The sequence below is a fragment of the Oncorhynchus masou genome, chromosome 21 (assembly GCF_036934945.1).
Source record: "Oncorhynchus masou masou isolate Uvic2021 chromosome 21, UVic_Omas_1.1, whole genome shotgun sequence".
Classification (NCBI taxonomy): domain Eukaryota; kingdom Metazoa; phylum Chordata; class Actinopteri; order Salmoniformes; family Salmonidae; genus Oncorhynchus; species Oncorhynchus masou.
The window spans coordinates 18,050,384-18,065,712 of NC_088232.1; the positions used below are offsets into that span (position 1 = coordinate 18,050,384).

The 15,329-nt window shown below is 47.5% G+C and overlaps 1 protein-coding gene across 5 annotated transcripts in view; it reads right to left on the bottom strand.

The window, feature by feature from the left end:
* LOC135507897 (nesprin-1-like) overlaps positions 1-15,329 on the bottom strand; it is a 148,473-nt gene that overhangs the window by 47,334 nt on the left and 85,810 nt on the right. For 4 of the 5 annotated variants that reach the window (XM_064927660.1, XM_064927659.1, XM_064927658.1 and 1 more), the window contains 19 exons: positions 15,043-15,204; positions 14,632-14,826; positions 14,225-14,401; positions 13,076-13,279; positions 12,228-12,359; positions 11,901-12,001; positions 11,554-11,707; positions 10,310-10,444; positions 9,879-10,034; positions 9,312-9,521; positions 9,015-9,116; positions 7,397-7,516; positions 7,052-7,252; positions 6,620-6,793; positions 6,218-6,349; positions 5,146-5,342; positions 4,725-4,857; positions 4,350-4,532; positions 3,659-3,808 (listed from right to left, as the gene is read on the bottom strand). In XM_064927660.1, the coding sequence (XP_064783732.1) occupies positions 3,659-3,808; positions 4,350-4,532; positions 4,725-4,857; positions 5,146-5,342; positions 6,218-6,349; positions 6,620-6,793; positions 7,052-7,252; positions 7,397-7,516; positions 9,015-9,116; positions 9,312-9,521; positions 9,879-10,034; positions 10,310-10,444; positions 11,554-11,707; positions 11,901-12,001; positions 12,228-12,359; positions 13,076-13,279; positions 14,225-14,401; positions 14,632-14,826; positions 15,043-15,204 (3,018 nt within the window). Of the gene's footprint in view, positions 1-3,658; positions 3,809-4,349; positions 4,533-4,724; positions 4,858-5,145; positions 5,343-6,217; positions 6,350-6,619; positions 6,794-7,051; positions 7,253-7,396; positions 7,517-9,014; positions 9,117-9,311; positions 9,522-9,878; positions 10,035-10,309; positions 10,445-11,553; positions 11,708-11,900; positions 12,002-12,227; positions 12,360-12,718; positions 12,773-13,075; positions 13,280-14,224; positions 14,402-14,631; positions 14,827-15,042; positions 15,205-15,329 lie in introns of all 5 variants that reach the window. The other variant, XM_064927664.1, reaches the window with a different exon arrangement.

A 15,329-nucleotide genomic window follows, 5' to 3' on the forward strand; every position in this document is an offset into this window, starting at 1 on the left:
TCTCATCCTTCTAGACCTATCGGCTGCCTTCGATACTGTGAACCATCAGATCCTCCTCTCCACCCTCTCCGAGTTGGGCATCTCCGGCGCGGCCCACGCTTGGATTGCGTCCTACCTGACAGGTCGCTCCTACCAGGTGGCGTGGCGAGAATCTGTCTCCTCGCCACGCGCTCTCACCACTGGTGTCCCCCAGGGCTCTGTTCTAGGCCCTCTCCTATTCTCGCTATACACCAAGTCACTTGGCTCTGTCATAACCTCACATGGTCTCTCCTATCATTGCTATGCAGACGACACACAATTAATCTTCTCCTTTCCCCCTTCTGATGACCAGGTGGCGAATCGCATCTCTGCATGTCTGGCAGACATATCAGTGTGGATGACGGATCACCACCTCAAGCTGAACCTCGGCAAGACGGAGCTGCTCTTCCTCCCGGGGAAGGACTGCCCGTTCCATGATCTCACCATCACGGTTGACAACTCCATTGTGTCCTCCTCCCAGAGCGCTAAGAACCTTGGCGTGATCCTGGACAATACCCTGTCGTTCTCAACCAACATCATGACGGTGGCCCGTTCCTGTAGGTTCATGCTCTACAACATCCGCAGAGTACGACCCTGCCTCACACAGGAAGCGGCGCAGGTCCTAATCCAGGCACTTGTCATCTCCCGTCTGGATTACTGCAACTCGCTGTTGGCTGGGCTCCCTGCCTGTGCCATTAAACCCCTACAACTCATCCAGAACGCCGCAGCCCGTCTGGTGTTCAACCTTCCCAAGTTCTCTCACGTCACCCCGCTCCTCCGCTCTCTCCACTGGCTTCCAGTTGAAGCTCGCATCCGCTACAAGACCATGGTGCTTGCCTACGGAGCTGTGAGGGGAACGGCACCGCAGTACCTCCAGGCTCTGATCAGGCCCTACACCCAAACAAGGGCACTGCGTTCATCCACCTCTGGCCTGCTCGCCTCCCTACCACTGAGGAAGTACAGTTCCCGCTCAGCCCAGTCAAAACTGTTCGCTGCTCTGGCCCCCCAATGGTGGAACAAACTCCCTCACGACGCCAGGACAGCGGAGTCAATCACCACCTTCCGGAGACACCTGAAACCCCACCTCTTCAAGGAATACCTAGGATAGGATAAGTAATCCTTCTCACCCCCCCCCCTTAATGATTTAGATGCACTATTGTAAAGTGGCTGTTCCACTGGATGTCAGAAGGTGAATTCACCAATTTGTAAGTCGCTCTGGATAAGAGCGTCTGCTAAATGACTTAAATGTAAATGATGATGCAAATGATGGAGGCTTTGGAAAGAATTGGGACCAGCTGCTACCCTACCTGATGTTCTCGATCCGAGAAGAGCCCCAAGCTTCAACAGGATTCTCTCCCTTCGAACTCCTGTACGGGAGACGACCCCGAGGACTGCTGGACATGGCTAAAGAAGACTTGGAACAGCAGCCGTCGCCACATTGAACCTTGGTGCAGCACGTGGGAGAAATGAGAGATCGGATGGCAACCCTGTGGCCCCTGGTACGGAAACACATGCTGGAGGCCCAGGAGACCCAAGCGAGGGGGTACTTAAGAGGGGCACAACGAAGGGACTTTCAGCCAGGAGACAAAGTGTTGGTGTTGGTCCCCACCTCAGAATGTAAGTTTTTGAGAAGTGCCTAAGAAGTCATTGAGAAGGTGGGTGAAGTCAACTATAGGGTCAGACAACCAGGATGTAGGCATCTGACCCAGATTTACCATGTGAATCTGCTAAAGAAATAGAATGCACGTGATATACTCTATTTTCCCAAAGAAGGCTACCACAGAGACCGAGCCAGCAGAGGTTCCAATGGGGGAGCAGCTGAGCCAAGCCCAGAAGCAGGAGCTGAGGGAGTTGGTCGGCCGAAACCAGGATGTGTTCTCCAGTGAACCAGGACACACCGATTTGGTACAGCACCGCATCATCACTGAACCCGGGAAAAATGTGAAGTTGAGACCCTACCGCATACCGGAAGCAAGGAGAGAAGCTGTCAGGACTAAGGAAAAACGATGTTGGAAGCTGACATAATCAAAGAGTCGAACAGTGAGTGGTGCAGCCCCATAGTGCTGGTGCCAAAATCAGATGGCACCATCCGATTCTGTAATGATTTTAGGAAGGTAAATGAAATCTCAAAGTTCAACGCCTAGCACATGCCCCGAATTGATTAATTAATCGAACGGCTAGGGACCTCCCGATTTATCAGCATGCTCGACCTCACAAAGGGTTATTGACAGGTGCCCTTAGCTCCCGAGGTACGGGAGAAAACTACGGTCTGTTCCATTACAAGAAGCTGCCCTTTAAACTGCACTTGGCCCCGGACACCTTCCAGAGGTTGATGGACCAGGTTCTCCGACCCCATTGGAAGTACGCGGCGGCATACATCGACGATATTGTGATCCATGGGAGTGAGTGGGAGACATCTAAACCAGGTGAGCGCAGTAGTGAAGGCCTTACGGGATGCGGGGCTAACAGTGAACCCAAAGAAATGTCGGCTCGGCCTGCGGGAGGCTGAGTACCCGGGGTACACGATCGGGAGGGGATGTGTCAAACCCCAGGTGAAGAAAGTGGAGGCGATTCGGGGCGGTCCCCGCCCCTCACCAAGAAGCAGGTACGCATGTTTGTGGTGTTGAGTAGTTACTACCAGAGATTTATTCCCCACTTTGCCTCCCTAGCCAGCCTCCTGACAGATCTGACCAGGAGACGTCTGCCCGCCCAGGTGATAAAGGAGGAAGCAGCCTGCACAAAGGGGCAGAGTAGGAGAGAGCCAAGTGCGTTATGAAGAGTGGGAAAAGAGAGAGCAATATCAGTGAGATTACCCATTGTGACCTGGACTGACAGACTACCTCCCTTGTGTACTGGACCGGATGAGCTGAGGATCCGAGTGTGAGGATTACCCCTGGAAGACGGAACAGACAACAAGAATGGCTTGTGGACTGTGAGGTGATTAGAGCCTGGTGAATTCCCCCTTCTTCTCCAGTGTACCAAAATCCCTAATAAACTCCTCATTTGCATGTATTTGTGTTACTGGTGCATGTTTTGTTATTGAACTTGGTGACGTGGAAATCCCACATGCTTAGGCCTGCTACAATGTATAGAATTGCAAGAAAATTAGCTTTAAAACTGCAAAATGTTCTATCCGCCAACAAGAGGGATGTGAACAATTTCTGTCAAGAACAGTGATTGTGCCCATAGTAAATTGACGTGGCACTCACGCAGGGGGGGCACGGAATGTTCCCCAATGCTGGGAGGGGGGCCTGAGTGAAAACAGTTGGGAACCCCTGATGTAGGTTAAACTGGCGACGTAGCCAACAATTCGCTAGAGCCTGTCTCTATACTGTTGGCTAGAGCACACGTGCCAATACCAGAGTGGGCAAACTCGCTATCTAAAACAGTTTTGTGAGAACCATCAGTAGAGTTGAAAATTCAACGGAAACCCATTTAACTTGTATTGTTAATTCGGTACATGGGAATTTAACCGCAAAAGGTATTTTTGTGTGCACTATGTCATCACACACAGACTTATCTTCAAGTCAATTTGACGGAAACATCTCTGGTGGGAAAATGTGCATATTGTTTTTTTTTATATGCGCAGGAAAATCTCTCGCCAATTGGATGGAAACCTATTTAGTGTTATGTTCCCTACCTTATACTTCTGTAAATAATCCTGGATGACAGTCGACCCCACTGCTCCCTTCAGGTTCTCCTCGTCCTCCTTGATCACAATCTCCATCAGAGACATCCAGTTGACCAGCTCAGAGATGGCGTGGCGAGAGGCCAGCTTCTCCATTTGAAGCTGAGGAAAAGAAACGGGCCAATGTATAAAACGTATGCAAAAGGGAGAAAAATAGCCTACTAGCCTGGATCCAAACTGAATTGCTCTGTTTTGACTTTTTGATTCCAGCCTGGCATTCCTAAATAAGGGAAAAGGAGAGCTTCTTTGCATACAAAAATAGTAAAAAATAGACATTCCTCTATTAGATAGAACTTCTATACACAACATGGTCGAGAAAATAAGGTGTTGCTTGATCTAACTACTGTATGAGAGTGAAGCAGAAGAGTAGGAGTCAAACACTAATCCTATTTCCCTGACCAGATAAGCCGGTTTCCGGCAGTACCTAAACTGCATCCTAAATGGAAGCCTATTCCCTTCATAGGGTGCAAAGTTTGACCAGGGCCCATAGAGCTCTAGTCAAAAGTAGTGCACTATGTAGTGGAATAGGGTGCTGTGCCTTGTCTCTCGTGAGACACAGTTACCGTAAACCACTGTTACTAAATCGAGAAGCTGGACAGTGTTCACGCAAGTTTTGGTTTTGGGTTCAGAGGTCAGACAGTACCTGGTGTAGCTTCTCTTGCACCATTGGGATGCGTGTGAGTAGTTGGGTCCACTGTGAGTCCACGCGGGCCAAGTCAGAACGCAGGGCTGCGGTGTCAACCCTCTTCAGCCTCATGAGCTGGTTGCCCTCTGTCATCACAGAGCACTTCAGAGACGAATGAGTCTCCACCTCCTTACAGAACTCCTGTGAACAGAGAACGGTATAACAGTCAGTTTCACATGGAATATAACTAGTATGTGTATACAGCTGGCAGATTTTAAGTTCCGGATAATGGTTCTCTAACCCCTTATGCCTAAACTTAACGCGTACCCCAACCCTAACCCTACCCTTAACCCCCTATAAGATATCACCCAGTCTTTTGACATGTTGACTCACCAGGAAGGCAGAGAGATGATTCCTGATGGCCTCCATCTCCTGTGGAACCAAGTCTGCCTGTGTGTTCCAGATTTCCAGACGTTCTAGAGCAGACTGCTGCCAGCCATTTAGCTCTGCATACTCCTTCTGGTACCTGAACATCAATTGGAGAGGAACCGGTTGAGTGGGTGCTATTCAAACTCTCCAAAATATCCACTTACATACTGTACATTACAGACCTGGGTTCAAGTAGTGTTTTATTTTTTTCCAAATAATTAGAGTTTTTGTTTGAGACCTGCCTTAAGTGACAGAAGGATGGGGTTGGGACTATTTAATTGATCCCACTGTGCCAGGCAAGCTCAATGAAGCGCAGCTAAAGTATTCGGAAAAAATATCACATACAGTGCACTTTAAATAACATCCCTTGGGGTTCAGCCCTGACCTGGTCCAGTGTTTGAGAATGGCCTCTAGTCTTTGCAGCTCCTTGTTGACCTTGGTAGCGTTGCTTAGCCAGTGTTCCCCTAGCATTGTGAGCTGATTCTCCAGGCCAGGAGAGCACACAGACAGCAGCAACCTCTTCCCCTCCTCCAGGACCTGGTACAGCTTGTGCTGGTGCTCCGTCAGTCTATCCATCAGACTCTATGGTGAGGAGATTAGGTAGACCAAGACAATGAGAGGGGGGCATACACGTATCTACAGTGGTATAGATACCTGTACTTAAATTACTTAAGTAAAAATACTTTAAAGTACTACTTAATTTGTTTTTTTGGGGTATCTGTACTATACTTTACTGTTTATATTTTGACAACTTTTACTTCACTACCTTCCTAAAGAAAATAATGTACTTTTTACTCCATACATTTTCCCTGACACCCAAAAGTACTCGTTACATTTTGAATGCTTAGCAGGACAGGAAAATTGTCTAATTTACACACTTATCAAGAGAACATCCCTGGTCATCCCAACTGCCTCTGATCTGGCTGACTCACTAAACACAAATGTTTCATTTGTAAATGTAGTCTGTGTATTGGAGTGTGCCCCTTGCTATCTGTCAATAAAAACAGAAAATTGTGCCGTCTGGTTTGCTTAATATAAGGAACTTGAAATGGTTAATACTTTTAATTTTGATACTTTAGTACATTTAAAACCAAATACTTTTAGACAAGTAGTATTTTACTGGGTGACTTTTACTTGTCATTTTCTATCAAGGTATCTTTACCTTTACCTATTAAGAAATCTTCAAGTAGGACAATTAAGTACTTTTTCCACCGCTGCATAAATACATATCAAATGTATGCTTGGTAGTATTTTATTTTACTGTACTATTTACCAGGTAGTTTACCTGGTATTCATTAGGAACATCATGATAAAGATTATGGCGGTGTTGTGTATGATGCTATTAGAAGGTAGTATAAGATATGGCAAAAGTAACACACCGTATACATGCAAGTGCCATTGGTTTTCTGTTATGGTTGCATGCCATTGTACAGAGGGATGATAGTGGCATACCGTACCTGACACAGTGAGCTCCTCTCAGTGAGCTTCTCCTCAGTCTCCTCCACTAGGCCCACTGTGGGGATGCTACCCTCCACTGCCTCCAGCTGTCTACACAGAGCCTGGTAGTCCTGCACCAGACGGCTCCAAGTCTAAAAACACACAGATAACTCATGAAAAAGTAACAATTCAGCTATACTCGGGTTACAGATATAACCTTTTCAGACTATCTGGCCGACCCCAGCTGTACTGTGCTGGCTCGGACATTGCCTTTTCACATGGTCCTTTCCAGCATGGTTCCAGCAAGGCTGGTGGATATGTAACCAGGCCAGCCCAGTACAGTACAGCTTGGCACTAGTGTGAAAAGGGTATTTGACTGATTGATAAGTATGATAGCAGTTTGTTTTGTGGTCGTCCCTGACCTCCAGTATATACTCCAGTTCCACTCCTCTCCTGTGGGCCTGTTTGAGGACTCCCTGGGCCTGGGCCAGAGTCTCCTCCAGACTCTGGTTCTCCCTGGGAACCACCAGGCCACTGATCTTCCTGAAGAATGTCTCTGTCAGGATCATATGGGACTCCAGACCCTGGAAGAACTCCTGGAGAAAGAAACCAGAGATGGTATAATGTTGAGATATGCCACTCGAGTGAAACCCCCCCCCCAGCTATGGTCTTCTGAAAAGCACCCTGTGGGAATATTCAATACGGTGAACCAGAGACATGTCTTCCCTTGTAGCGGACTTGAGCGATATACTCTTGAATTGCCTTTTGACAATATACTTACTATGCATATAATTCTTTGTACTATCCAAAATTCCTGTAATTCTGTGAGACTTATATGTAAGGTTAAAGTCTACCTTGTGCTTGTCCAGGAGGATCTGTACTTCCTCCACAGAGCTGGCGATGATCCTCTGGTCGGCAGCCATCTTGTCTTGAGCGGTGTCCACCAGGTCAGCCAGATCCTGTAGAGCCCTCTCATACTGGCCTTTCAGAGCCATGTTCTGGTTCAGGCCACTACGCCGCGACCCCACCGTCATCACCAGCTCCTCGTAGGTATCCTGGAGGAAGAGGAGGAGGAGAGAGGACAGAGAAGCAGAATAACACCTCCAGATATGATACGATTCACCAATGCTTAAGCAGTGTTAAAACAGTGTCTTTGGGTGTCTGTGTGTAAGAACTGACTGTAAGAAGAGTTCAGATACCTGTAGCGTTAGCAGTTCGTTGGTGGAGAACTGGTCTGCCTGTAGCTCTGCTCCTCTTGTTTTGAGCTGGGTAATCCTCCGCTCAAACTCTCTCAAACTCTCCTCAGCCTCAGCAATGACCTGCAGGAGAGAGCCCAATGCTGGTTAGCATCTTAGACATCCAGATCAAATCAATTTGTATTTGTCAAATGCACCGAATACAACAGGTGTAGACCTTACCGTGAAATGTTTACTTACAAGCCCTTAACCAACACTGCAGTTCAAGAAATAGTTCTGAAAATATTTCCTCAATAATCTAAAGTAAAACATGTAATAACAAACACATTAAAATTACATAACAATAATGAGGCTATATACAGGGGATACCGGTACCGAGTCAATGCGTGGGTGTACAAGTTAGTCGAGGTAATTTGTACATGTAGGTAAGGGTAAAGTGACTATGCATAGATAATAAACAGCGAGTAGCAGCAGTGTAAAAACAAAGGGAAGAGGGGGTCAATGTAAATAGTCCGGATGGCCACTTGATTAATTGTTCAGCAGTCTTAAGGAGCATTTTGGACCTAGACTTGGCGCTCCGGTACTGCTTGCTGTGCGGTAGCAGAGAGATCAGTCTATGACTTGGGTGACTGAAGTCTTTGACTATTTTTGGGGTCTTTCTCTGACACCGCCTAATATATAGGTCCTGAATGGCAGGAAACTTGGCCCCAGTGATGAATTGGGCCGTACGCACTACCCTCTGTAGTGCCTTACGGTCAGATGGCGAGCAGTTGCCATACCAGGCGGTGAAGCAGCTGATCAGAATGCTCTCGATGGTGCGGCTGTATAACTTTGAGGATCTGGGGACCAATGCCAAATCTTTTCAGTCTCCCGAGGGGGAATAGGTGTTGTTGTGCCCTCTTCACGACTGTCTTAGTGTGTTTGGACCATGATAGTTTAATGCCCTTATTGATGAAGTTGATGACCGAGGTGGTATACCCCTCAATGCCATTGGATGAATCCCGGAACATAATTCCAGTCTGTGCTAGCAAAACAGTCCTGTAGTGTAGCATTCGCGTCATCTGACCACTTCCATATTGAGCGAGTCACTGGTACTTCCTGCTTTAGTTTTTGCTTGTAAACCGGAATCAGGAGGATAGAATTAGATTTGCCAATTGGAGGGCGAGGGAGAGCATTGTATGCGTCTCTGTGTGTGGCGTAAAGGTGGTCTGGAGTTTTTTTCCCTCTGGTTGCACATGTGACATGCTAGTAGAAAGAAAAAACAGATTTAAATTTTCCTGGATTAAAGTCCCCAGCCACGAGGAGCGCTGCTTCTGGATGAGCATTTTCTTCTTTGCTTATGGCTTTATACATCTAGTTGAGTGTGGTCTTAGTGCCAGCATCGGTTTGTGTTGGTAAATTAATGGCTAAGAACAATATAGATGAGAACTCTCTTGATAGATAGTGTGGTCTACAGCTTATCATGAGGTACTCTACACCTCAGGAGAGCAATACCTCGAGATGTCTTTAATGTTAGACATTGCTCACCAGAAATGATTGACAAATTCATTTTGGTTATCTTTTATACGGTCGGTTAAGAAGGAAGTGTCATGTACTCGTGGACTGCCATCACAGATCTTACCTCAAGTTGTTTGGAGGCTGCTCTCTCCGTGGCTCCCGCCAACGTCTGAAGAATCTGGCACTTGGTGTCGGTTAGATCAGTGAGGAGAAGCTGTGACTCCGTCTGCATAAACCAATACAAGATAAAACTCAATGCACACCAGTCCTGTACACTGGGCCCCGGAGACAGGCTAGAGTCAGACTCAAGCTTTTTAGTCCAAGAATAGTGGATTCCGAAATGGCTCATATGGGGACAAGTACACCATATGCTCAGTAGCCTAGAGAACTAAAGCATAGAGATTACACCACATAGCCTGACCTGGTAGGCAGTGAGTTCCTTCATCCTGGTCCTCATGTGTTCACAGCGTCGCCCCAGGGCAGAGTCCATAGTCCCTAGCCTCTCTGTCAGACAGTCCAGTGTGTTCTCTAGCAGGGCCTGGTCCTGTCCACACAGCCCTGTAGGTTGGCCCAGGAGACCCCGACTGTGGCTCACCTCCCCATTCACCTCACTGACATCCTTCCCTAAGGCCTGGAGGAAACAGAGATGACAAAGTCACCAAACATGCACGGTACCAGGTGATACACAGGAATGGAGGAAGGCTTGGAAGGAGTCTTTTTTTTGCTCCCTCCCCCTTCCCCTTGGCCCTAACTCCTCCATGTTTGCAGATCTCTCAGGTGGAAGCAATACGGTGGAAGCTCCACCACTGCAGCACTTATCAGATCCTTCAGATCTGCAAACATCGAAGGGGCAAGGGGAGTGATTGCAGGACCAGAGGACTGTTTCTGAAGACCATGATCACATTTTGAGATGACATAACACTAGGAGAGCAGACGTTGTGTGCTTTACACAAAGGGATGTTACTATTCAGGTGTTGCAGTGGCCTACCTCCTGGTTTTGTAGCTGTGTCTCAGCGTTCTCGGCCAGCAGGGCAGCACCAGAGAAGAGGGTGTTCTCTACATCATCCAGCCAGGAGGAGGTAGCTGACACGGCTTGGTAGAGCTGCTGCTCCATTGGCATCACCTGGCCCTCAGAGGCCCTAGTCTGAGATACCAGGGTTGGCGTCAATTCCATTTCAATACAGTCAATCTAGGACGTAAGCTCAAATTCCGTTTGAATTCCATCAATTTAAGAAGTAAACTGAAATTCCCATTACAATTCAGTCAATTCAGATGAAATGGAATTGGCCCCATCCCTGATAGATACAGTGCATAGTTGTCTTGTATATTTCCATACATAAACATAATTTAACATCCGAAAACAAGGACAACCTACAGTACAATAACAGGGTGGGATGTTATAGTGTTGTTATAACCTACCTGAGAAGACATCTCCTCCATTGTCTGACTGAAACCATCATATAATGTCTTCAGTGAAGACTTGTCCTCTGTTTTATCTGTCTCTCCTTTAAACAGGGTCCCAACAGTGGTCACTCTGGCCGTTCTGGAGTAAACCTGGAACAGAGTATGACCATTGTCACTGTCAGACGACATCACTGTACTGTACCTCAGAGCAGGGCTGGCCCTAGCCTTTTGGGGGCCCTGAGCGATTTGGTTTGGGAGCCCACCACGTCGTAGAAAAACATTTTAGTGGCCTCCTCTTGACGTCAGAGAGAAAAATGCAAAAGTTTAAGTTAATTTACTGCAATTCTACACATTTTGGCATGGGGCAGAGAGAACATTTTTGCAATTTTATAACAAATAAATTGCTCCCGAGTGGTGCAGCGGTCTAAGGCACTGTATCTCAGGGCAAGAGGCATCACTACAGTCCCATAAACTTTGATTTGATTTGAGGTTCGAATCCAGGGAGTCCCATAGGGCGGTGCACAACTGGCCCATCGTCATCCGGGTTTGGCCCAGGTAGGCCGTTATTGTAAATAAGAATTTGTTCTTAGCTGACTTGCCTAGTTTTACCATGGGACAGAGATTTTTTTTCTCTGTTTTAAAGCTAATTTCCTGCAATTCTACATATTTTTCCATGACTCATGCCATGTTAATATGATATCTGAGTGAGAGTGACTAGCAAAATCAATGTGGGCCCCTGTCACGCCTACTCCCACTCCCCCTCCCCAGTGCTCGACGTCACCGGTCTACTAACCACCCGTCCTGGCAACCATCGTTACGCAGACCTGCTCCCCATCATTACGCACACCTGGACTTCATTATCACTTCACTTCCCTTTATTTTAACCCCTCAGTTTTACCCCTCAGTAGCCTCAGTCATCAGGCAGTATTGGTTTGTTTTCATTCACGTTCTGCAGTCTTCTCATGTTTGGTTTATCTGCAGTTATCATTATTAAACTCACCTTCTGCACCTGCTTCCTGACTCCCAACGTATACATAACAGCCCCCTGGAGGTCAGGGCACGTGCCCTGCGTCAGTATTTGGCCATGATTACTACAAGTTTAGATAGCTGGCTAAACTAACTTGCTAACTCTCTGTCATGGCTAATTGAGTGACTATCAGTGACTGACATAACAGAAAAACTGCTGATGCACAACCAAAAATAACTGGTTGTAATCTGGTTTTGGCCGCTGGGATAGGTGTTGACGGTGGGGTCAGTACCGGTTGCTTGTTGTCTTGCTCCAGGGTTTTCTGTAGGAGCTGGAGTTTGGTACTGAGCTCTTTCCTCAGGCTCTCCCACCTCTGTCTCATCTGCTGCCTGGCAGCCCGGGTCTCTCTCTCCTGCAGGAGCTCCGGAGAGAAGGGCTCTGTCATACTGCAGACAAAAGAATAGACGGAATATGATATAACATAAAAACATTACACAGAGGATAAGGCCTATTGGCCTCTGGTAATTCAAAATAAACTGTCAGAACCCTGTGTTGCTGTGTTAACGTGGATTCACGTTACTACTTTGTAGTAAAGCTTCACAAAGGCAGAGCCGTGAATTCACTGTTTCATGGCCATACCTGACACTGCTGGGTGAGGCCTGCTGGATCAGGATCTCCTCTCCTCTACTGGCTACTGACTGGAGCAGCTTCTTCTGCTCTGCTAGCTGCTCCTCCAGCTCCTAAACAACAAGGCACAAACATGACCACTCTTAACAGCAATGACTTCTCTTTGAATGAATGAATGAATGCATGAATGAATGAAGGAAGGAAGGACAGAAGGAAGGAAGGAAGGAAGGAAGGAAGGAAGGAAGGAAGGAACAAACACACAAACAACCAAACAAAACAAAGATCCTACACTGGCATGGCGCAGTAGTGCGATGGTGTGTTTGAGAGTGACTACCCTACCCTCTGTCTCTGGAGGCTGTCATGGTGATGTTGTGAGCGTGTGGTACGGGCCTGGGCCAGCCAGTCCTGTACACTGGGCCCCGGAGACAGGCTAGAGTCAGACTCATTGTTCTCCTGGTCCTGCAGGAAGCCCTAGTGAAGGACACAAGCAGAGAGAGGGTTATTTATGGAAACAATAGTGAGAAAAATGACGAGAAATGGTTATTCATGTAAGGATTCGTTTGATTCACATCTTGACAACAAGACCGAACAACCATCAAGGCTGGTGAGGATTACAAGTCATTTGATTATAAGTCAATTCCTTATTTTGATTTTTAAACCTCAAACAATAGAGTGGTTGAAATAATTCAAGCAAATTTTTATGCAATCCAGTTCACCCAATCATATCCCTGCACACATCAGCCACAAAAAAGAATAGTAGATGACAAACAGGGACCATGTCAAAGACAGAAGACATTACATTAAAGGCTCAGAACAGACATTACATGTACATGCTTCCTCAATGGGCCTTTCAGCTCCTGAAAAGCATCCCATGCTAGAGTGGCCTGCAGGACAAACAAGGTGAAGGCATAGGCTTTAGCGCTGTGGTCTAACATGATCCAGGAGACCTGGACTTGAACACAGTCGGTCACATAAGCGACCAGGCACCTCAGTAAACACTGTCTGCAGTCAAATTGAAATAATTATTCTAAAGAGGTCTCAGTTTCGGACACGGAGATGACTGTAGCAGTAGCCAGGTCCCAGATCTACCAGGCTACTAGTACATTCCTCTCCGCAGATAAATCCGGCAGCACCTTTTACTGTCGTAGTAAGCTACAGGGCAGGTATCCAGAAGCAGCCTGACTCACCTGGATGTTGATGTGTTTGTCCTGCAGCATCTTCTGCAGCTCCAGCAGACTTCCCTTCAGCGTCCGCAGCTTCCTGGCTAGCTGCTCAGCGTCCTCCCTCATGTCCATCCGCGTCTCCTGCCTCCCCTCCAGCAACAGACTCTCGCTCCGCATGGTCAGCTCCGACAGGGCCACCACCTTCTGCTCAATCTCCTGCAGCATGTTCTGGAGCAGCAGGAGGAGAGAGGCCATCTCAAACATGGTGCTGGATACCAGGCAGGCCCTGCCCGCAAGGCAGCTTCAGTCAACGGGGCCTCCAGTCCCAGGGTCAGTATAGACCCCTTCAGAAGACCCAGCAGCAGGTCTCTGTAGGTACTGTCCTGCTCTCATTGTAGGTCCACCTCCCTACCAACACCCTCGCCTCCAGCACAGCCCAACACACCAGCACTAATCCTTCACGTCGCATGCTCAAGATCAAAAATATAGATTCACCAAGTGGCCTGGACTGTTGTAGACCCTTGTAATGAAAAGATCCAAAGCTACCACAGATGTCCCATAGTAAATGCTTCCTCAAAGATCCGTGCACAAAGGAGATTCCTCCATATATAGACCCATATCCTGTGTGTGTGTATCGGTAAGTTGAACAGGTTTCAACTCCCCGCCTCCCTCCTCTCGTCAGTTGGTATTCCTACTTGGATATTCTAGCAGGCTGATCCAGCTCCACCACCAACACCAACACCAATCCCTGCAGTCGGAATCTATTAATCTAGCAAATAAGGCCTCCCACCTGAAGACACGGCCCCATGCAGTCACACAGAAGACATCTGCATAATCTGCTTAACTAGACTAGTGTTACAGACGCTTTAGGAACCTTACCAAGCCTCTGAAGGCAGCCCTGCACTATAACACTGCTGCTAATACTCTTGTTTACTGCTGCCAGGTTCCTACCCCTCCCGGGTGGATCCATATGTGGCAGGCAGAATCAAAAAGGGGAGTTATAGTGGTATTTAATAATTGGATGTTAAATGAGCAGTTGTTTAAAAGGGGAAAACGCATGTGACTCACGGAGGAGCTTTTAAATAAAGGGTTTCTCTCTGCGTTCGTGCATATGGGCGTCTGTGCGTATGTGTGTGCGTGAGTAACCGCCAGTAGGGGGCGCTCTGTTCTAACCTGGCAGTCTATGAGCTGCTCCTCCATGTCCTCCTCATCCTCCTTAACGCTGGGCTGGAAGGTTGTGAATGCAGAGCGGGTGCTGAGCAGCCAGTGGTCCATCTGGTCAGCCTGGTCGAGGTAGTGTTGTAAGGCCTGCTCTTGACGCTGCTCCTCTAGATGGTCAGTCGCACGCTCCTGGACAGGGAATCACAAGACACCACATGAAGTAAGGCCAGACACAGCTTGTTGTCATGTTCGTGAACCTCTTGACCCCTCAACAAACATGCTTTTAATGGCCCTCTCGTGATGAGCCTGACCTAAGACACTCAAATACAGCTAAATGAGCATCTGAAGAAGTGGAAGTGCACCTATCCGAACAAAAATATAAAAGAGAGAGAGAAAAGGTATTGGAAGCATCACTGTACCTCCAGAAGCTGTCGTTTCCCTGTGGCCTTCATATGTATGGTGGCCATCCTCTCAGCCAGGACAGTGAGGGTGGACTGCATGGCTAGCCGGTCGGCCGTGTCCGAGTCCACAGCATCAGTACCCAGCTCCTCTGAGAAGCTGGTCTGCAGCTTGTCTATATCCTCCTGCAGACTCTGGATCTCGTCACCCATGGCCTGGTAGAGGGAATAACAGTATTTAGTTATGATGGGAAGACATTGAGTCATGAGTATACTGAGATGTTACACAGGATTTCTGCCTTGAGCAGGATTTTTTTTTTTTTTTGAGCATTTCGAGATGTCAAATAGGATTACTACCTTGTGGAAATTGGTATCTTGAGCATAGCGGAATGTTACATAAGACTTCCCTAGGCAATACTGATTCTCCCTTACCTGATGGGCTTCCATATGACTGTCTGTGCTCCTGTCAGCCTCCAGTGGCTCGTTGAGTTTGGCCTCTAAGGACTCCATCTTAGAGGAGATAGACTGGAGAGAACCCTGGTAGCGCTGCTGCTTCTCCAACGCTTCGTACAGAGTCCTCTGCTTCTCACTGATCTGTAAAGGGAAGGATAGGAAATAGGTAGCAGGCAGACCTCGGCCCAAAAGAATGGTACTTCACAGTTTATTTGTAAATACACTTTCCTAAATAGCCAATTAAATGTTTAATCGATATGCATTGA